At 40.4% G+C, this 23,302-nt stretch overlaps 2 protein-coding genes and 1 long non-coding RNA gene across 3 annotated transcripts in view; 1 reads left to right on the top strand and 2 right to left on the bottom strand.

The window, feature by feature from the left end:
• Positions 1-508: 508 nt before the first annotated feature.
• LOC310728039 (uncharacterized protein) lies at positions 509-19,184 on the bottom strand. The gene is made up of 3 exons (XM_083545086.1): positions 18,970-19,184; positions 9,799-9,902; positions 509-2,458 (listed from the first exon to the last, which is right to left on the bottom strand). The coding sequence occupies exons 2-3, from the start codon at positions 9,874-9,876 to the stop codon at positions 1,367-1,369; spliced, it is 1,170 nt and encodes a 389-aa protein (XP_083401212.1). The 5' UTR covers positions 9,877-9,902; positions 18,970-19,184; the 3' UTR covers positions 509-1,366.
• LOC310728059 overlaps positions 644-23,302 on the top strand; it is a 45,589-nt gene continuing 22,930 nt past the window's right edge. The window contains exon 1 of the long non-coding RNA XR_014534167.1: positions 644-773. This is a non-coding gene — a long non-coding RNA (uncharacterized lncRNA). The remainder of the gene's footprint in view (positions 774-23,302) is intronic.
• LOC310728037 (uncharacterized protein) lies at positions 10,920-18,953 on the bottom strand. Its single transcript, XM_083545083.1, has 2 exons — positions 18,774-18,953; positions 10,920-15,161 (listed from the first exon to the last, which is right to left on the bottom strand). The coding sequence occupies exons 1-2, from the start codon at positions 18,852-18,854 to the stop codon at positions 14,058-14,060; spliced, it is 1,185 nt and encodes a 394-aa protein (XP_083401209.1). The 5' UTR covers positions 18,855-18,953; the 3' UTR covers positions 10,920-14,057.

Here is a 23,302-nt window from a genome sequence, read left to right as displayed (position 1 = left end):
TTTACTTTATATTTCTTTATATTTAAGTGGAAATTAGTTGTCTAAAATTTGTATGCACACGTAATTTTCGTATGCAGCATGTAGTGTAAACATTTATTAGATTTTAATTATTTTGGTTATTAATTACTTTTATTTCCATTTGGTGATGAAGCTATTTGTATTCAGAGCAGTGAGAACTGCATACAATTCTAGACTGAGACTCCTGAAGTTACTGAGTGTCACAGTTGGACCCTGGAATTACAGATTTTAATGCTTCCACATTAAAGTTGATTGCTTTCCATTTTATTCTTCCTGTACAATAGAATTTTGTTAATACTGAAATTTAATTTAGTAAATAACAATGATGATTTGTTGATACTTCATAATCATCTATGATATAGAATCAAAACATTGGTTTTATCACCAGCATTTCAATTTTTTTGCTTAAAAAAAATAAAGTATAAGTTAACAAACAGTAGCAAGAGAAAAATAAGTGAACTGTTCATGAAATAATCACAAAAAAATGTTGCTGAAGACTTTTTTAATGACACCGAGGCTCATACAGTCCATTTAGAATAATCAACTTTTAACATTCACCTTAATCTCAAAGGTGTTCAGTGAAGTCAAGATTAGAGCTCTGTGCAGGCCAGTTCAGTTTTTCCACACCAAACTCATCCAAACATGTCTTTATGAACCTTAGTTTGTGCACTGTGGCACAGTCATGCTGGATTAATAAAGGACTGTCTCACAATATTAGAAGCATAGCATTGTACAAAATGTTTAGGTACGCTAAAGTAATTAACATTTCTTTCTTTAGTCTTACCCCTAAAGTACAGCCCCATACAATTACCACTCCTCAACCAAACCTTACAGTTGACTAATAAACTTATTCGAAGTTAGAGAAACACAAAAAATTTACATTGGTGCAAAATACCTAAAGTTTATACATTTAACATTTGAGATTTAAAAAAGACTTGAGGTGAGATTTGTCTGCACTTTAATTCTTATAGGTTCAGACATATACAACAAAAATCTATTCCCTGATCTTGCTGTGTAACCGTGTGATCAAGCTCAAGTTTGCAGTAAATCAGTAACACTGTGCTCAGGGGACAATGGATTGGAAGCAGTTCCATTAGATAATGTTCAGAAAGCACATATGGGTGAGATGCTCAGGTAGCCCCATACATGTTGCCATAAAGTGTAGCAATAGTGTAGTTGTAGATGGACCAACAATGTTCTGATGGCTTGGAAAGGTGTCCAGTTTGTTAGAGATAATTAACATTACAATTTAAAAGTTCCCCAATATTTACAGTACAATTTCCCCTTTACATCCATTTAAATAAGAAATTTAAGAAGCTGATTTGTTTTACAAATTTACTTCAGGAGTTTATGGTTGTATATTAGGGCACTTGTGGTTCCATAATGAGCTTTGATAAACATAGCTCCGTCCACACTGTCCACAGAGGTACAGCTTCTGTCCTGTATGACTCTGCTGGTGGCTGAGGAGGGTGCTCGGAGCACTAAAACTCTTCCCACACTGTTCACAGTGATACAGCTTCTCTCCTGTGTGGATACGCTGGTGCATTCTAAAATTACTCTGATGATTAAAACTCTTCCCACACTGTTCACAGCGATACGGCTTCTCTCCTGTGTGGATACGCTGGTGTAATCTGAGAATTCCGTGCTGAGTAAAACTTTTCCCACACTGTCCACAGTGATACGGCTTCTCTCCTGTGTGGATACGCTGGTGTGATTTGAGACTACTCTGACGATTAAAACTCTTCCCACACTGTTCACAGTAACACGGCTTCACTCCTGTGTGGTTACGCTGGTGTCTTTTGAGATTACTCTGCTGACTGAAACTCTTTTTACACTGTTTACAGTGATACAGCTTCTCTCCTGTGTGGATACTCTGGTGTATTCTAAAATTACTCTTATGAGTAAAACTCTTCCCACACTGTTCACAGTGATACGGCTTCTCTCCTGTGTGGATACACTGGTGTGATTTGAGATGCCTCTGATGATTAAAACTCTTCCCACACTGTTCACAGTAATACGGCTTCTCTCCTGTGTGATTACGCTGGTGTCTTTTGAGATTACTCTGATAAGTAAAACTCTTCCCGCACTGTTCACAGTAATACGGCTTCTCTCCTGTGTGGATACGCTGGTGTCTTTTCAGACTACTTGGATCAGTAAAACTCTTCTTACACTGCCCACACTGATACGGCTTCTCTCCTATGTGGATCTGCTGGTGTCTTTTGAGACTACTCTGACGATTAAAACTCTTCCCACACTGTTCACAGTAATACGGCTTCTCTCCTGTGTGGATACGCTGGTGTTCTTTGAGATTACCCTGGCGATTAAAACTCTTCTCACACTGTTCACAGTGATACAGTTTCTCTCGTGTGTGGATACGCTGGTGTCTTTTCAGAACAGCAATTTTAGTAAAACTCTTCCCACAATCTGAGCAGTGGTGCATCTGGAAAACAAAATAAAATGATTAAATATACAGTCGAACCCACTTATCTCGACCTCGGTTAACTCGCCAAACCTACAGAGTTGACGTTTTTGAAGTGGAACCGCCAAATCCTCTCTTTGTCTTAGCATTTTCTTATTGGTTATGTCAATTCTTTTATGTCGCCGAACCCTAATATCTCGAGCACATAGGGGGGGCAAATTTGCCACTTAACGTCGGTTATCTTGATCCCCATGACCAATCATCCGGCTTTTGAAAATGTTAGTTATCGATGCCACTTTACCATCTCACTATCGTATTTTTTAACGTATATAAGACAGGTCTTATAGAAAGTTGTACGTACCCCTCACCCAGGGTGCGTCTTATATTAGAGATCAGCCTGGAATGACGTGAAGAAGGAAACAAACTCAAACTGCTGGATGCACTGCGTCATTCAGGATATTACCGATGATGAGTTTCAGGCACAGTGCCATGCAGCCGCAGAAGAACTCGCGGAAGTGGCGGAAAAATCAAGCCTTACAGATGCTATGTTGGAAGAGGAGGCACAGGAGTGTAGGATACTTTTCAGAGCTGTGTGTCAGAGTGAAATCACTCGCAAATTTAATTTTGACACTGGTTAGCTTTTTGTAAAAACGAACTACACTCCGCACGTTTTTGTGATTTTAAGATACGATAAAATAAGATAAGATAAACTTTTATTCGTCCCACAGTTGGGAAATTTCTTTGTTACAGCATTATGAAAAATAAAAAATAAAAAATAAATGCAAATATATAAAAGAATAGACGAATAAGACATACTATAATATTACAAGTATATACACAGCACAATATATAAATACAGATGAGGGAAAGTACGTATTGCAGGTTGTATTGCACACAGGTGGTATTGCACGTATTTCAGGTGATATTGCACATATTGCAGGTAATATTGCACACAGTAGTATTATTAAATAGTAAAACAGTAAAACAGTAACTATTACACCATTGAACAGTAATAGCAGTGTGTATTATGGTTAATGGTTCACTGGGAGCAGCTTCTATTGTACAGTCTAATAGCAGCAGGGAGAAAAGACCTTCTGTATCGCTCCTTCAGACACTTAGGATGTAACAGTCTGTCACTGAAGGAGCTGCTCAACGAGGTAACAGTTTCATACAGGGGGTGGGAGGCGTTCTGCAGTAATGATGATAGTTTTGCTACCATCCTCCTTTCTCCCACCTCCTGTACAGTGTCCAGGGGAATCCCCAGGACTGAGCTGGCCTTCCTGATCAGCGTGTCTAGTCTCTTCCTGTCTGCAGTAGAGATGCTGCTACCCCAGCAGACCACACCATAGAATATGGCTGATGCCACAACACAGTCAAAAGAGGTCTTCAGTAGCTCTCCCTGCACTCTAAAAGACCTTATTCTCCTCAGCAGAAAGAGTCTGCTCTGCCCTTTCTTGTAGATTGCCTCAGTGTTGTCTGTCCAGTCCAGTTTGTTGTTTATGTGAACACCCAGGTATTTGTAAGAGTCCACTCTCACAATGTCCTTTCCCTGAATGTTTACCGATGGAAGTGATGAAGTGTGTTTGTGCCTACGGAAATCCACCACCAGTTCTTTGGTTTTCCCCGCGTTTATCTGGAGGCAGCTCCGTTGGCACCAGTCCACAAAGTTCTGTATAAGTCCTTTGTACTCTCTGTCATCATCATTCGTGATCAGACCGACGATGGCAGAGTCATCAGAGAACTTCGGTAGGTGACAGGTTGCTGAGCTAAACATGAAGTCTGCAGTGTAGATGGTGAAGAGAAACGTGGCAAGAACCGTTCCCTGCGGGGCTCCAGTGTTGCAGACAATCATGTCAGACTCACAGTCACGAGTCCTCACATACTGTGGTCGGTCTGTGAGGTAGTCCAGTATCCAGGCTGACAGATAATGGTCCACTCCCATGTACACCATCCTATCCCTCAGGAGCACAGGTTGGATGGTGTTAAAAGCACTAGAGAAGTAAAAAAACATGACTCTCACAGTGCTCCCCGCCTTTTCCAGTTGTGAAGTAGCCCGATTTAGGAGGAAGATGACTGCGTCTTCCACTCCAATGCCAGGTTGGTAGGCAAACTGAAGTGGATCCATTGATGGGATCACCAGAGGTCGGAGATGAGTGAGCACCAACCTCTCCAATGTCTTCATCAGATGGGAGGTCAGTGCTACTGGTCGGTAGTCTTTTGGGCGTGACGTCTTTGGAACAGGCACCACACAGGATGTTTTCCATAGCTGTGGCACCTTCCCCAGCTTTAGGCTCAGGTCAAACATGTACAGCAATATGCCGCACATCTGGTCTGCACAGGTCTTTAGTAGCCTGGAACTGATGCCGTCTGGGCCCATAGCCTTCCTCGCTTTGATCTTCCTGAGCTCCATTCTCACCTGGGCTTCTGTAAGGGGCAGTGTGTATTGGATGGAGTGTTGGCTGGAGGGAATCGGCAGGGGGGGGGGGGGGTAGTTAGGTGTGTTGTGAAATGACTGTGAGCTGATAGCTGTGCAGAGAGAGGTGGGGCTGGAGCTGCTTGCTGTGGAAGCAGAGAAGGGGGATTGCAGCAGGGGGAACTGGATAGGGGCAGGGGAGGGTAGCTGATCAAATCTGTTAAAGTATAGATTAAGATCATTCACCCACTGCTGGTCACCCTCAGCCTGAGAGCTGGACTCCTTATGACCAGTGATGGTTTTGAGCCCCTTCCACACACCGCTGACGTTGTTCTGCTGCAGCTGATCCTCCATCTTCCTCCTGTAGCAAGCTTTTTTTTTTTCCTTCCCTGATCTTTTCTTAGTTCTCTCTGGACAGTTTTCACCTCTTCCTTGTTTCCCGATTTAAAAACCCTTTTCTTCTCTATAAGGTGAGTCTTTATATCAGGGTTAATCCACGGTTTGTTGTTGGGAAAACACCGTACAGTCCTGGTGGGTACAGTATTCTCCACACAATGTAGTCCGTAATACAGTCTGTTAAACTGTTAAGATCCTCCCCATGTGGATTGCACAATTCCTCCCACATAGTTGTTTTAAAACAGTCTTTCAGAGCCTCATCGGTCTCATCAGACCATGTCGTCACTGTGCGGGAGGTAGCTGGTTGCCTGCATACAAGGGGTTTGTACACAGGTAGGAGATGACCCAGGTTGTGATCTGATCTTCCCAAGGGGGGGAGGGGTGCTGATGTATAGGCCTCCTTTGAGTTTGCATAAAATAAATCCAGTGTTTTATTGTCTCTGGTGTGGCATGAAACATACTGAGTAAATGTGGGCAGTGTGGAGGATGGAGGGGCATGATTAAAATCTCCAGAGATAATGAGAAGGGCATTTGGACTCTGTGTTAACAGTCTGTTAACAACAGAATGCAGGACATCGCAAGCCAATTCACCGTCAGCAGAGGGGGGAATATACGCAGCTATTGCGATAACATGCGAGAATTCCCTCAGCAGATAATATGGCCTAATGCTAGCGGCTAACAGCTTAATGTCCTTACAGCAGATCTGCTCTTTAATAGTGATGTGTCCAGTTTTACACCATCTATTATTCACAAACACTGCCAGTCCTCCTCCCTTTCTATTACCGCTCTCCATCGTACTGTCCGCGCGCAGTAACTCAAATCCATCCAGAGCCACGGTCGTATCCGGTGTTAGCTTGGTTAGCCATGACTCCGTGAACAGCATGATGCTACACTCCTGGAATTCCCTCTGATGCCGGGTAAGAGCCGCTAGCTCGTCCATCTTGTTGGGTAGAGATCTTACATTTCCCATAACGATGGACGGTGTGAGCGATCATTTTGTGAGCGATCTTTGTGTTTATAATGTTGGAGAATATAATAAAGGTTTGTATCGAGAATTGACGGTGTTTTTTTTATTGTATACTGGTAAAACTCTGCTGTTAGTTGGTGCACATATTCCTTTTGTTGTTAGCAAACATGTATGTAAATTTTTATAGCATGCCTTCATCAAACAAATCTGTTGTGTAAAAACCCCTCCAAAAACACGTGCATGTACATTCTCATTTATTAACACACATCATGTACATTAAGAAATTTCGAGCATGTTAATATATTGCCGCCATATTGGTTTTCGTTTATCTCGATCATCGGTTATCTCGACGCTTTTTGCGGACATAACCGGGTTCCACTGTACTGTAATAATTTTAGATTTGGTCTTGCATGTTATCAGAAATGTCTGCTATAGTAATCTGATATGGTTTGAAACAAGTTAAATAAGAGGTATTTTGAGGTGTTTTAGAAAACCTTTACCTATTTAATACTTGTATAAAATCTTACAAAATCCCAGATAGTTATGTCTTCAAGGTGGAGGAGTTTTCCCAGTACCAGACCAAGCAGCATTATATCATCTTATTTTCAATTCCAGGAGACAGAGAAAAAGACTGTGGAACCTGTTGTGCTTCTGTGATAACATCAGAGCTTAACAGGATTCAGTCCACGATCACAAAGCTACTTGAAACTATGTTCAAGCAATGTATGGGTGCTTTTGGATTTAGCAAAATACATGTCTGATTCAGAACATTTGCTAATAGTAGCTCGCATTAGACAAAGCGCAAACAATCAGAACCTACTGAGCTGATCTGCATGCTGTCTTCCAAATGATGTGTGAAAATCCCTGTGGTTGAGACAACAATAAATTGATGATGACTGCAGGTCATTATCTGTGGCTGTCAAAAGCAGCAACCTACTTCCTCCTAATGGTTGATTCAATCAACTTTTCAATTAACTTTTTTTAGCATGTACCTCCGCTTTCAGCTAAAAATCACCTACCTAAATGTAGGAGAAGGAAAAATTCTGAAGTGAGTTAGATGTAGTGGTAGATGGTGAACCTAGGATTGAAAGATTGGTGATTTGCGCAGACTATAATGGGCATGGGGGTGAAGGGAACAGAGGTGATGAGGAGGTGATAAGTAGGTATGGAATTAGGAAGAGGAATGTGGAAGGGCAGATTTTTGCTAAAAAAAGATGAAAATGGCAGTGGTGAACACGTATTTTAAGAAGAAGGAGGAGCATAGAGTGACATATAAGAGTGGCGGAAGGCGCACACAGGTGGACTATGTTCTATGTAGGAGATGCAACCTGAAGGAAATTGCCGACTGTAAGGTGTTGCCAGGGACAGCGAGTATATTTGCCAGTTTATTAGAAGGACAGCGCATATAGGACGTTTTGGAGACAAGGTGAGTGAGGCGAGATTGAGATGGTTTGGACATGTGCAGAGGAGGGACATGGGGTATATTGGTAGGAGAATGCTGAGGATGGAGTTGGTGTGAAAGAGGCAGATGTAGAGGGGGGGGGGGGGGGGGGGGGTATGGAGACGGATGATCCCCTGTGGCGACCCCTAATGGGAGAAGCCGAAAGAAGAAGAAGAAAAAGGTGTTGCCAGGGAACAGTGTAGCTAGACAGCATCGGATGGTGGTCTGTAGGATGGTTTTAGAGATGAAGAAGAAGAGGAGGAGATTGAGGACTGAAAGAAGAATAAGATGGGGGAAACAGTAGAAGCATGGAGATGTTTAGGAGATGTAGTTGAGTTTTTAACAAAATTGTTTAACAGGATTTTGATAGGTGAGATGATGCCTGAGAAATGGAGTGCTGGTACTGATCTTTAAGCATAAGGGAGATGTGCAGACCTACAGTAAAAACAGGGGAATAAAGTTGATCAGTCACAACATGAAGTTATGGGAAAGAGTAGTGGAAACCAGGCTGAGAGAAGAGGTGACCATCTGTGGTCTGGTTTCATGGGCTTGGGGTATATTGGTAAGAGGCAGATGTACAGGGCAGGGGGTATGGAGACAAATGATCCACTGTGGCGACCCCTAATGGGAGAAGCTGAATGAAGAAGAAGAAGCAAAGAAGTCACTCTGGGTTTTACTGTCCATCATTTTTAACGCAGGTCCTTTTCTCCCTCTCCCTACTAGTGACATGAAATCTTTATCAGATGTTGGTAACAACCCATGCAATCCACACATACAAAGAAATCAAACCATACTGGTCCATAAATCAAGTTGTGTAATGTTGTGAAACAACACACAAACAAGAAAAAGTATTGAACACATGAAGACAGGGAGGTGCAAAAAGGAATAAAAAGGCAAGACACCAGTAGATATCAATCAGTAATTAGAAATCAATCCTGCCTTTTGTCATTGTAAATTAATATCAGCTGCTTCAGTCCCAACTGATGGCTTGTATAAAGGTTTCCCACAAGAAACATCTCATGATGGGTAAAAGTGAAGAGTTCTCTCAAGACCTTCGCATCCTCACTGTTGCTGATCGCATTGGTTACAGAAGGATTTCTAAACTTCTGAATGTTCTGAATAGTTTGATATCTTTGTATGTGTGGATTTTATGTCTGTTAGTGTTAAGATGGTTCTCACACTGGTTCTCTAAACACATTATGTTATCTGTTTAATGTCTATAGAGTCTTTCCGATGCGAGTATGTAAGGTATACAGAAAGTCTTTATCTGGACTCACACATCTCCAGTTGCTATGTCTCCTTACCCAATCAGGAACAGCTTTAAGTCAGGTTTTTTTTCCAGTGTATATTTACTTGTCTGTTATCTGCAATAAACTGAAGAAGAACATTGCTCCATTCTGTGTGCTGCGATTCTTCTCTGATCAGAAAAGACACCACGGGCATCGTTGATCACATGGGAAATAATACAAATCTAACAATATCAATAGCACCTTATGAAATATATTTACTGAGAAAAATGGTGGTTTTCGATACTTATTTTACCCGCTGTATGTTGTCTCCTGTTATAATCACATGTAAACACTGCTTATGTTGACATAGAGGCTTCTGCTCTGATTAAACGGGGGGTGTATTCGAGCAGATGTAGTTGTGTTGGCCTATTTTGATGATAGATGCCTTTTAGGCTAAGACCACCTGTTCTCTTAGGGTCCATCAACACTGTGATTCCAGGCTACACTAGTACTCAACACAGTGGAAACATGGTTCTAATTTTTAAAAGTAATACTAATAAATGATCTTAAAGTGCGAGGCAGAAACTAAACAAACTTGCAGTCCACCACTTAATACTTTACTTTAAAACTAAACTTCCTCTGGGAGATCACTGGGATACGCATGTGAATATGTGATCTGTTAACTGGTTGCATGTGTAAAAGCTGTTGGTATCAAACATTGTTTACTTTATCAACTGAGTAAAAAGCTGAAGAACAGATCATATAGGACAATTGATTAAAGATTTGGGGAGAAATTTCGTGTTTCCTTGTTTATTGTGATACACTTAAAGTTTTTTTTTTTTTTTTTCAAAATACATTATGATGTATCTTTGCCCTGCAAACCACACTGAAAGATGAGACACGAATAAAGTGTACCTTTGATCCAGCAGCAGCAGCAGCAGCAGGAGTGTGTGGAGGTTCTCCTAAAGATCTCCGTCTGGACTCTGATTTCATGATCAGAGGTGTAAAGAATCAGGACACTGGAAGAAAAATGCAGAGGTTCATGACTCCAGAATGTCCACTAGCTGTTCCCCGAGCAGCTCAGCTGCTACATTAACTGTATCTCACCTTTGGGTAAAAATCCGGGACAAAAACAGGGTTGAAGCTCGCGCGCAAAAGATTTATAACGGCGAAAGGAACGTCGATGTGCACGCGCGGAAAGTGGAGAAAAACTCACGCGCCCAACATTAACTTCAGACCGGAGCTCGTGACGGAAGTCTATAGGTACAAACAGGGATCACAAAGCAGTGGGCGGGGCCAACGGGCTCGAATTCTAAATCCTCAAACATCATTGGCTCGGTCATATTCAGGAAGTGAAATCTGATTGGTTGTCTGCCACTGTGCCTGATCTTTAGTGGTTGAGCTTCATGAGAGACATGACTTCATCATCTATCACTCTTCTTTCTCTTCTATCATTCTCCATTTTTATTTGTTCATAGATTTCTATACAAATCAATGAAAAGGAGGATTAAAACAGGATTAAGTATTTATTGGATTATGACTGGGGACCAGGTGGACATTCACTGGGCTGATGTATGGCTTCTACCTGAGTCCTGGGTGATCTAATCTAACTTGAGTTAGTTTCTTCCTCTGAATTAAATGTTCTAATGATCAAAAGCAGCGTCAGGTTCAGGTATTAGATGTAATAATCCAGAGAAACGTGAACAGATAAACATAAAGCAAGTGAACGTCTCTTTTCCAGTCAGAACTCATGGTGTCTCTCACAGCTCCATCTGAGTGGAGGAGCAGCTCACAGCTGGAGAGCAAATTAACACTATAGTGTACATTACTGATGCTAGAAGTCCAACCTTCCCTTCATCTTTACATTTTTATTTTTAAAAAGCTGCTTAAGTACAGTAACAAATTAAATTTACTTTATCATCCACTAATGTAACAGTGTAATCATCATTTTTATCTTAGATAAAATTGATTCTAGTAATTATTACACCTGAATCGTTAAACTGAGTATACTGATTTAAAAAACACCATAAAATCTCTAAGATTTACATTTTATTGTACTTTTTATAGATCCATACATAAAAATCCATTCCCTGATCTTACTGTGTAACAGTGTGATGTACCTCACCACGTTACCGTGTCAAACATACATTCACGTCAGCTACAGCAGCGAGTTATCTCAATAATCTTCCAGAAATGACAATATTAATTAGATCTCGATCTGACCCCGCAAACAGCTTGACTGGACCACTGAAAACCTAGAATCAACGTTCTGTTACACTCTAGATGATGGAGCCCCCCTTAAGACCAAAATGATCTAGGAAAAAAAAATTAGCACAGTGGTATAATGATCTTGAAATAGATCACTTAGAAATTAGACCATTTATGTTCTAATTTCTAAGTGATCTTGAAATAGATCACTTAGAAATTAGAACATAAATGGTTTCCATCAAAATTGACAGTATTTAAAACAGCATGGAAGGAGAATCTCCTGAGCTCTAGAAAATCTCTTAGTGCTGCTGATCAGCATATTTCTCCTCCCTCATAGACAATAGCAAGCAGAATCCTAGATTTTTATTCTGTACTGCAGCAAAATCAACAGGAAATAAAAGCACTGCACTCACATGCACACCATCAATAGGTAGTAATGATTTCATGAATTTTTTTATAAAAAAGGTGAAAAAACCAGCCAAGAAATCCAGACGATTAAAATAAATCCAAACTATTTTATGAATAACCCTGTAGACAGCAGTATCATTAACAGACCATTAATTATAAAGTTTCACTTCAATTTAAGAGAACAACTTCAATTAATTTATTTCTTCATCAAAATCATAAACCTGCATTGTCGATCGCTCTCCTGCAAGTTTTTTTCAAACAGATCATTCCAGAGGGACTTGAACCTGTTTTAAAAATTATAAACTCTTCCATTAGCACTGGTTTTGTACCTAAATCCTTTAAACTGCAGTTATCAACCCCCTAATTAAGAAACCTGACCTTCACCCTGTCAGCTGTCCTACTACAGTCCAATATTAAACCGCCCCTTTATCTCCAAGATTCTAGAAAAGGTTGTAGCACAGCAGTTCTGCTTACATCTACTGAGGAATAACATTTATGAAATGTATCAGTCAGGATTTTAGCCTCATCATAGCACAGAGACAGCACTAGTTACAGTGGTAAATGACCTGTTATTGGCCTCTGATCAGGGTTTTGCCTCTTGACTTGTTTTGCTCGAACTCAGTGCAGCTTTTGTCACCATTGATCATAATCTTCTGCTTGCTGGACTGAAGAACGTTGTTGGAATAAAGGGAACAGCTCTCTCCTGGCTTTGGTCTTATTTGACTGAGTTTGTTGATGTAAATGGTAAGTTCTCCACACTCTCTGAGGTAAATTTTGGTGTTCCGCAAAGATCTGTCTTAGGCCCACTGCTTTTCTCTTTATATCTGCTGCCTCTGGGTGAAATTATACACAAACCTGGTATTCGCTTACATTGCTATGCTGATGATACACAGCTGTATATTTCAGCAAAGCCTGATGAGAGAGATCAGCTTAACAATGTTGAGAAATGTGTAAAGGACATTAGACAGTGGATGCTTGATAACTTCCTTCTGCTCAACTCAGATAAGATGGAAGTACTTTTACTAGGACCACATGCAGCTAGAAGTAAACTTTCCGATTCCGTATTATCTCTGGATGGTGTTTCTGTCTCAGTGTGTACAGCAGTCAAAGACCTTGATGTGATTATTGACCCGAGTCTTTCCTTTGAGGCGCACGTGAATATTATTACCAGGATCGCCTTCTTTCACCTTAGAAATATGATGTTACAGGATGCAGAAAAACTAGTCCATGCATTTGTAACATCTAGATTAGACTACTGTAACACTTTACTGTCTGGGTGTTCGATTAAGTGCATAAATAAGCTTCAGTTAGTTCAGAATGCAGCAGCAAGAGTCCTCACTAAATCTTGAAAATATGAGCACATCAGCCCTGTTTTTATCATCTACACTGCTCCCAATTACATCTCACACTGATTATAAAATACTACTACTGACGTATAAAGCACTTATCGTGTTCACGCCACAGTATCTGAGTGAACTTCTGTACCAGTATGAATCTCCACGCATACTTAGATCAAAAGGTGCAGGCTATTTGTTAGTACCTCAAATAATGAAGACTCCAGCAGGGGGCAAATCTTCATCTTTTAAAGCCCCACAGTTATGAAACAACCTTCCAATAAGTGCTTGGGACTCAGACACAGTCTCAATTTTGAAGTCGAGGCCGAACACATATTTACTTAGTGGAGTCTTTAGTCAGTAGGTGTTTGTGAGGTAAAGGAGCAGATCTGGAGTGATCATGGATATAAACTGTTTGGTGAATTGGGATATTTGTATGCTGTCGTCTCCTCACTCTCACTCGTTCACTCAGGTTTGTTGATGGTGGTGTGGTGGGTCGTCTCTTATCTCCGAGATCCCTCATGTCTGTGTTATCTTCTGGTTCTCCCTTTTAGCTATGCTGCCATAGCAAGTCTTGCCGGAGTCCCAACTCCACAGTGACATTAACTTTTATACAACAATAAGGACACATAATAATCCATATCCTTCTCTTCCTGTCACCCCACTTCTCTCTCTCGTTAAACATGCTCCTGAAGATCCAGTGACCACTGTTTCTCATCAATGCCTTGGGTGGTTCCATGGAATTCCGGATTAAGAACGGGAGCTTTGAGGATGGATTTGGACTGAAGTTAATGTCAACAGTCTGCTACACTGACTCAGGACTACAGTTTGCTTCTAATCACCATTACGTCACCTAAAAATTGTATATCTGCAATAAATGGACATTTCGGTGCCACCCAGATGAGGATGAGGTTCCCTCTTGAGTTTTTCCTTGCCACAGTCACCACAACTTACACTTTAAAAAATTATAATCCTTTTTTAATCACCACATTATCTGTGCAAAGCTGCTTTGAGACAATGTTCATTTTGTTATACTTGTTGCCATAAAGGGTAGTAGTAGTGTAGCTGTAGATGGACCAACAATGTTCTGATGGCTTGGAAATGTGTCCAGTTTGTTAGAGCTAATCATTTACATTGCAATGTAAAGTTCCCCAATATTTACAGTACAATTTCCCTTTACATCCCTTTAAATAAGAAATTTAAGAAGATTATTTGTTTTACAAATTAACATCGATTCGATGGCTGTATGTTAGGGCACTTGTGTTTCCTTAATGAGCTTTGATAAACATAGCTCCGTCCACACTGTCCACAGAGGTACAGCTTCTGTCCTGTATGACTCTGCTGGTGGCTGAGGAGGGCACGCCGAGCACTAAAACTCTTCCCACACTGTTCACAGTGATACGGCTTCTCTCCTGTGTGGACACGTTGGTGTTCTTGAAGAAGCGTCTTTAGCCGAAAATTTCTCCCACAATGTACACAATCATATGGTTTCTCTCCTGTGTGAATACCCTGGTGCACTTTGAGAGTACTGTGATGATTAAAACTCTTCCCACACTGTTCACAGTAATACGGCTTTTCTCCTGTGTGGATACGCTGGTGTATTTTGAGATGACTCTGATGAGTAAAACTCTTCCCACACTGTTCACAGTAATACGGCTTTTCTCCTGTGTGGATACGCTGGTGTATTTTGAGATGACTCTGATTATTAAAACTCTTTCCACACTGTTCACAGTGATACCGAATCTCTCCTGTGTGGATACGCTGGTGTGATTTGAAATTATTATGACGATTAAAACTCTTCCCACACTGTTCACAGTAATATGGCTTCTCTCCTGAGTGTATACGCTGGTGTACTTTGAGATTACTCTGACAATTAAAACTCTTTCCACACTGTTCACAGTGATAAGGCTTCTCTCCTGTGTGGATATGCTGGTGCCTTTTGAAACTACTCTGACGATTGAAACTCTTCCCACACTGTTCGCAGTGATACGGCTTCTCTCCTGTGTGGACACGCTGGTGTGATCTAAAATTACTCTGAGAAGTAAAACTCTTTCCACACTGTTCACAGTGATAAGGCTTCTCTCCTGTGTGGATACGCTGGTGTTTTTTTAAACTACTCTGACCATTAAAACTCTTCCCACACTTTTCGCAGTGATACGGCTTCTCTCCTGTGTGGATACGCTGGTGTCTTTTAAGATCACACTGACAATTAAAACTCTTCCCACACTGTTCACAGTGATAAGGCTTCTCTCCTGTGTGTATACGTTGGTGTCTTTTCAGAACAGCAATTTTAGTAAAACTCTTCCCACAATCTGAGCAGTGGTGCATCTGGAAAACAAAATAAAAAGATTTAATATACTGTAATAATTTTAGATTTTGTCTTGCATGTTATCAGAAATGTCTGCTATAGTAATCTGATATGGTTTGAAACAAGTTAAATGAGAGGTATTTTGAGGTGTTTTAGAAAACTTTATGTCTTCAAGGTGGAGGAGTTTTCCCAGTACCAGACCAAGCAGCATTATATCATCTCATTTTCAATTCCAGAAGACAGAGAAAAAGACTGTGGAACCTGTTGTGCTTCTGTGATAAAAATCAGAGCTTAACAGGATTCAGCCATGATCACAAAGCGACCTGAAACTATGTTCAAGCAATGTTTGGGTGCTTTTGGATTTAGCAAAATACATGTCTGATTCAGAACATTTGCTAATAGTAGCTCTCATTAGACAAAGCTCAAAATCTGGACTGGTGCAAACAATCAGTACCTACTGAGCTGATCTGCATTCTGTCTTCCAAATGATGTGTGAAAATCCCTGTGGTTGGGACAACAATACATTGATGACGACTGCAGGTAATTATCTGTGGCTGTCAAAAGCAGCAACCTACTTCCTCCTAATGGCCTATGAGGGCATTTTCAATCAACTTGTTAGCATGTACCTCTGCTTTCAGACTCTCAGCTGAAAATCACCTACCTAAATGTAAATGTGAAAAGTTCTTGACCAAAGTGTTCCACATACACAATTTAGATACATTTGGAAAGAAGATACTCCGGGTTTACTGCATAATTATTTACTGTATCATTTAAAGTTGACAATGCTCAAAAAGATAAGTTGAAGTGTAAATGACTCAGGTAACAACTCAGACTATTGTTATATTGTTTGGGTATTCATACAGACTGCATTCATATTGATAGTTGGCAGTTCAGACTATTGTTATATTGTTTGGGTATTCATATAGACTGCATTCATACTGCATGCATACTGATGACCGGCCATTTAAATAGACAAGAGTGTGCCCAACAATACACACAAACACACACTTTTCAAGCATTTCTCATATAAAACTGTAAAGTGAGATGTATTGTAACGCACAGCTGTAAAAATGCAGATCACCAGGTCGCCGTCATCACTCCACGCAAAAGATTTTCCTCATCACTGCTTTGTGCGATCTCCAATAAAACAACCTTTTTGACTGTGCGTTTTTAATTTTTATTTCCTTTATCGCAAAAAATAAACCCAGTTAACACTAGTTGGAAAAAGCTGTTAGTGCGGAAACGGGAACTCCACTTTTTCATGTGCTGCAGAATAAAGTAATGGATATTGCATTCTGCTGTGCACGAATCCAAGCCACATTTGCAGTTGTGAAATGCCAGTTACAAGAGTCTGACAGTTTCTAAAATCGATTCAATCTAAAATGAAACAAACAATACCACCATACCATCTACAACAGTGTCCACCGAGAGGCTGATGCCCCGGGACCCCTTCACCTAGTGAGACACCTATTTAGCTAGTGATGTAAAAATAAAGTAAGATAGTCAAAAACGATGCCTTGGGTGACCACAGGAAGAAGAAAATTTAGATGTTCAGAAGCCAGCGATTATAAATAGTAAAAATTTGAACAGCTCTGCTAGTGCTAACGTTAATTCACCTGTTTCTCGATCACCAACAGTGCTTCATTCTCCAACACATTCTACACCAGTGTACAGGTTGTCTCTTGTTATAATAAAGATTGTTTGTCATTTTTTTCAATTGATTTACATTTTATTATAACCGCCTTCTTTCACCCTAGAAATATTTCTAAGCTAAGAAATATGTTATCTATATCTGATGCAGAGAAGCTCGTCCATGCGTTTATGACCTCCAGAATAGACTACTGTAATGCATTACTAGGTGGATGTCCTGCATCATTAATAAACAAGCTTCAGTTAGTTCAGAATGCGGCAGCAAGAGTTCTCACAAGGTCAAGAAAATATGATCATATAACCCCAATCTTCTCATCCCTACACTGGCTTCCTGTTAAGTTTCGAATAGACTACAAACTACTAATTCTTAAGTATAAAGCACTAAATGGTTTGGCTCCCATGTTTCTCTCCAGTCTTTTAACACGCTGCAATCTGTCACGCTCCCTGAGATCTCAAAACTCTGGACTTCTAGTAATTCCTAGAATAGCAAAGTCCACTAAAGGCAGTAGATCATTCTTACATTTAGCTCCTAAACTCTGGAATAGTCTTCCTGACAGTGTTCGGAGCTCAGACACACTCACCCAGTTTAAGTGCAGATTAAAGACGTATGTTTTTAGCGAGTTCTACACATAACACGTCTCACATCATAACCTTGTGCTCCAGAACATCTGATCACATCACATTATCAACTTGTGCTGTTAATATCATGAACAGCAGCTACGCTAATTCCTCTCCACTGCTTCTCTTTCTCTCTCCATCCCGAGGCTTCCTGAGGTTTGGCCAGCTCCAGTCACGTCCCACCTCGTGAAGATTATGGACTTTCAAGAAGTAGATGTCAAACTTGCAACCATCCTGAACCCTCTAGAGACGTACCAGTGCCAATTGGATCCCACTACATGTGTGGAGTTTTGACATTGGACCTCCTGGAGTTTTTAAAGGCTCTGGCATGGAGAAGCTGATGCTGGATCTGTGATGATCACAAATGTTGAGCTCAGTAGCTCCTACTTTTATACCAAAGACTAAAGAAAGAACATTACTTATAATCTTATACTCCAGTGCTCATGTTAATTCTCACTTTCCAGTGTTCTATATAGTTGAAAGATTTATGATCAAACTCTTGATGTCACCTTTTTTAGTCTGGTTCCTCTCAAGGTTTCTTCCTCATAACATCTAAGGGAGTTTTTCTTTGCCACAGTCGCCACAGCTGCTCACCAGGAATAAACACACACCATTCATCTTAACTGTTGATTTCTGTAAAGCTGCTTTGAGACAATGTCTGTTGTGAAAAGCGCAATAGAAATAAACTTGACTTGAACCCACATTTAAACAGGTTACATTTTTTAAACGTTTTAAATAAAATGCCTGCTTGGTTCTATAATAAATCAAATAATATTTTATAAGAATAAATAATAAAAAATATTAATTGTTTACATTAGTTAGATTCCACAAATGTGTGTGATTTATAAGTCAAGTCCGTTTATCGTCATTTCAACCATATACAGTGCAGTTCACAGTAACCAACTTTTCCTCAGGACCAAGATGCTACAATAAAAACATCATCAATTAACAAAAAGAAACACAAAAGTACATATAACTCTAAACTAACAACACAAAGTGCACATGTGCAACATTTAGTAAAAAAAAAAAAAAGGGGGGGGGGGATTAAAAACAGAGACCACAGGCGACACTAATACAAATGTATAACTTTTCTAAAGATCTGTGATCTACTTAACTGTTCTATTTGTTTCTGCATACTAATAAATGGGTTGAAAGTGCGAGGCAAGGACTAAACACGCTTACGGTGCGCCACTTAATCCGTTCCCGAGGGAACTCACATTATAACATATATTATAATGTTCTGCAGGTAAAAACGACTGCATTCATTACACGTGTGTACCGAACCGAAAGCCCAGTACCGAAAAAGTACGGTACGAATACGTGTATCGTTACACCCCTACATGTGAGGCATGAATAAAGTGTACCTTTGATCCTCCAGCAGCTGCAGCAGGAGGAGGAGTGTGTGGAGGTTCTCCTAAAGATCTCCGTCTGGACCCTGATTTCATGATAAGAGGTGTAAAGAATCAGGACACTGGAAGAAAAATGCAGAGGTTCATGACTCCAGAATGTCCACTAGCTGTTCCCCGAGCAGCTCAGCTGCTACATTTCACTGTATCTCACCTTTGGGTAAAAATCCGCTAAATCCGGGACAAAACCAGGGTTCAAGCTCGCGCGCGATAGATTTATAACGGCGAAAGGAACGTCGATGTGCACGCGCGGAAAGTGGAGAAAATCTCACGCGCCCAACATTAACTTCAGACCGGAGCGCGTGAAAGAAGTCTATAGGTACAAACACGGATCACAAAGCAGTGGGCGGGGCCAACGGTTTCGATTTCAAAACCCTCGAACATCATTGGCTCAGACATTTTCAGGCATTGTGTGTTTGTGGATTTAGAGAAAGTGTACGACAGGGTGGAGAGAGGAGTTGTGGTATTGTATGTGGAAATCAGGTGTGTCAGAGAAGTATGTGAGGGTGGTGCAGGACATGTATGAGGACAGTGTGACAGCAGTGAAGTGTGCAGTAGGAACGACAGACTTGTTCAATATGAAGGTTGGACTGCATCAAGGATCGGCTCTGAGCCCTTTCCTGTTTGCACTGGTGATGGACAGGTTGACGGATGAGGTCAGATAGGAATCTCCGTGGACTATGATGTTTGTGGATGATATTGTGATTTGTGGTGAGAGTAGGGAGCAGGTGGAGAAGAGCCTGAAGAGGTGGAGGTATGCTCTGGAGATAAGGGAAATTAGAGTCAGTAGGAGTAAGACAGAGTACAAGTGTGTATATGAGACAGAGGGCAGTGGAGGGGTGTAGTTGCAGGGAGAAGAGATGGAGAAGGTGAAGGACTTCAGGTGAATTTGTTGAATTTGTTAATTTTTTTTTAGGATTTGTTAATTTGTTTTTGAATTTGTTAATTTGTTTTCGGATTTGTTAATTTGTTTTTGAATTTGTTATTGTTTTCGGATTTGTTAATTTGTTTTTGGATTTGTTAGTGTTTTCTAATTTGTTAATTTGTTTTCGGATTTGTTGTTTTGTTTTCGGATTTGTTGTTTTGTTTTCGGATTTGTTGTTTTGTTTTCGGATTTGTTGTTTTGTTTTCGGATTTGTTGTTTTGTTTTCGGATTTGTTAATTTGTTTTCGGATTTGTTAATTTGTTTTCGGATTTGTTAATGTGTTTTGCACTTCTCGGCCACCGTACTAAACACATTCCTATGTTATCTGTTTAATGTCTATAGAGTCTTTCCGATGTGAGTATGTAAGGTATACAGAAAGTCTTTATCTGGACTCACACATCTCCAGTTGCTAGGTCTTCTTACCCAATCAGGAACAGCTTTAAGTCAGGGTTTTTTTTCAGTGTATATTTACTTGTCTGTTATCTGCAATAAACTGAAGAAGAACATTGCTCCATTCTGTGTGCTGTGATTCTTCCCTGATCAGAAAAGACACCACGGGCATCGTTGGAACACTACGTATCCCTTACTTTTTCTTCTTTGCTTATCTTAATTTTCTTCTCAATCTTCGCTTTCTGGCTTCGCTTCACCATCTAGCAGCGGCGTCTCAAGCTCGTATCTCAAGTTTTTGCTCGCATATCAAAGCAAAAAATCGACCGAGTGACCGCTTGTACCTCAAAAAACTCGTATGTTAGGGCACTCGTATGTCGAGGTACCACTGTAGATACAAAAACAGATCACAAAAGCAGTGGGTGGGGCCAACGGGCTCGAGTTCTAAATCCGCAAAAATCATTGGCTCAGACATTTTCAGGAAGTGAAATCTGATTTGTTGTCTGCCACTGTGCCTGATCTTTAGTGGTTAAGCTTCATGAGAGACATGACTTCATCATCTATCACTCTTCATTCTCTTCTATCATCATTCTCCATTTTTATTTGTTCATAAATTTCGGTTTAAAAATAAACGGAGATTCACACAAATTTATATATATAATAGTATTATACAAACACATTCAAACATACACACTGATATTGTTATATGCATAAGGCACACCCACAATCAGAGACACACACCGACATTGTTATACACAATATATAAACATTCAGACACAATTAATTTTCACAATTATTATCGATTTATTTTCTAAAGCATTAGGATTTTCATCAGCACTGGACTGATTACTGAGGTAACAAAAAAGTATACAACTGAGGTAACATGTACATTGGAGTGTACTTTTCTGTAACCTGAAAAATAATTTTGATCATCAATGTACAGAGTTCCTCTGAGAGCAACAGTATAGTTTCATGCCGAGGAGGAGCACCACAGAAACATTTTTTGCTTTGAGAATGTTGGTGGAGAAGTATAGAGAATAGAGTCAGAAGGAGTTGCATTGTGTGTTTGTGGATTTAGAGAAAGTGTACGACAGGGTGGAGAGAGGAGTTGTGGTATTGTATGTGGAAATCAGGTGTGTCAGAGAAGTATGTGAGGGTGGTGCAGGACATGTATGAGGACAGTGTGACAGCAGTGAAGTGTGCAGTAGGAACGACAGACTTGTTCAATATGAAGGTTGGACTGCATCAAGGATCGGCTCTGAGCCCTTTCCTGTTTGCACTGGTGATGGACAGGTTGACGGATGAGGTCAGATAGGAATCTCCGTGGACTATGATGTTTGTGGATGATATTGTGATTTGTGGTGAGAGTAGGGAGCAGGTGGAGAAGAGCCTGAAGAGGTGGAGGTATGCTCTGGAGATAAGGGAAATTAGAGTCAGTAGGAGTAAGACAGAGTACAAGTGTGTATATGAGACAGAGGGCAGTGGAGGGGTGTAGTTGCAGGGAGAAGAGATGGAGAAGGTGAAGGACTTCAGGTGAATTTGTTGAATTTGTTAATTTTTTTTTAGGATTTGTTAATTTGTTTTTGAATTTGTTAATTTGTTTTCGGATTTGTTGTTTTGTTTTCGGATTTGTTGTTTTGTTTTCGGATTTGTTGTTTTGTTTTCGGATTTGTTGTTTTGTTTTCGGATTTGTTGTTTTGTTTTCGGATTTGTTGTTTTGTTTTCGGATTTGTTGTTTTGTTTTCGGATTTGTTGTTTTGTTTTCGGATTTGTTAATTTGTTTTCGGATTTGTTAATGTGTTTTGCACTTCTCGGCCACCGTACTAAACACATTCCTATGTTATCTGTTTAATGTCTATAGTCTTTCCGATGTGAGTATGTAAGGTATACAGAAAGTCTTTATCTGGACTCACACATCTCCAGTTGCTAGGTCTTCTTACCCAATCAGGAACAGCTTTAAGTCAGGGGTTTTTTTCAGTGTATATTTACTTGTCTGTTATCTGCAATAAACTGAAGAAGAACATTGCTCCATTCTGTGTGCTGTGATTCTTCCCTGATCAGAAAAGACACCACGGGCATCGTTGGAACACTACGTATCCCTAAACTTTTTACTTTTTCTTCTTTGCTTATCTTAATTTTCTTCTCAATCTTTTCGCTTTCTGGCTTCGCTTCACCATCTAGCAGCGGCGTCTCAAGCTCGTATCTCAAGTTTTTGCTCGCATATCAAAGCAAAAAATCGACCGAGTGACCGCTTGTACCTCAAAAAACTCGTATGTTAGGGCACTCGTATGTCGAGGTACCACTGTAGATACAAAAACAGATCACAAAAGCAGTGGGTGGGGCCAACGGGCTCGAGTTCTAAATCCGCAAAAATCATTGGCTCAGACATTTTCAGGAAGTGAAATCTGATTGGTTGTCTGCCACTGTGCCTGATCTTTAGTGGTTGAGCTTCATGAGAGACAAGACTTCATTATCTATCACTTTTTATTCTCTTCTATCATCATTCTGTGTCCTGATGGGTAGTATTACTTCTTGGTTCAAGAAATGCACCATGCAAGCACCAGAGGGTGGATCAGTCAGCTGAGCGTTCTGAGCTCCTTGACCTGCAGGACATGTACAGCAAGCGGTGCTGGACCAGGACCGGAAAGATATTGGAGGACCTCAGCCATCCCAATAAATAAGTCCTCTTTTCTGTGTTGCGTTCAGGAAAGCGCTTCCGATCCTTGAAGGCAAACAGAGGGAGAATCTCCGTTATTCTTAAAGATCAGTACCAGCACACTCCTTTTCCTTCTCAGGCATCTTCTCACCTTCCAAAATCTTGTTAAACAATTTTTTTTTAAAAACTCCACCGCATCTCCTAAACATCTCCATGCTTCTACCGGTACGTCATCTGGTCCAACCGACTTTCCACACTTCATCCTCTTATTTGCTGTTCTCACTTCCTCCTTACTAATCCTATCCACTTCCTGCTTCACCATCTCCACACCATTCAACCAACTCTCTCTCTCATTTTCATCAGCTGCTCAAAATACTCCCTCCATCTTCTCAACACACTCTCCTCACTAGTCAACACATTTCCATCTCCATCCTTCCCAGATTGGTCTCTCTGCCTGGCCAATTGCTACAAATCCTTTTTTCCTTTCTTAGTGTCCAACTTCTCCTACAGCTCCTTATA

Source organism: Silurus aristotelis, assembly GCF_946808225.1.
Source record: "Silurus aristotelis genome assembly, chromosome: 6".
In the NCBI taxonomy this organism is placed as follows: domain Eukaryota; kingdom Metazoa; phylum Chordata; class Actinopteri; order Siluriformes; family Siluridae; genus Silurus; species Silurus aristotelis.
This window is presented reverse-complemented; position numbering and strand designations above follow the sequence as displayed.

Excerpts from the sequence above, each read along its gene's own strand:
- LOC310728039 (XM_083545086.1), bottom strand. The coding sequence starts at position 9,876 with ATGAAATCAGAGTCCAGACGGAGATCTTTAGGAGAACCTCCACACACT. Across the intron at positions 2,459-9,798 it reads CTGCTGCTGCTGGATCAAAG|ATGCACCACTGCTCAGATTG; the intron begins GTACACTTTATT and ends TTTGTTTTCCAG.
- LOC310728037 (XM_083545083.1), bottom strand. The coding sequence starts at position 18,854 with ATGAAATCAGGGTCCAGACGGAGATCTTTAGGAGAACCTCCACACACT. Across the intron at positions 15,162-18,773 it reads CAGCTGCTGGAGGATCAAAG|ATGCACCACTGCTCAGATTG; the intron begins GTACACTTTATT and ends TTTGTTTTCCAG.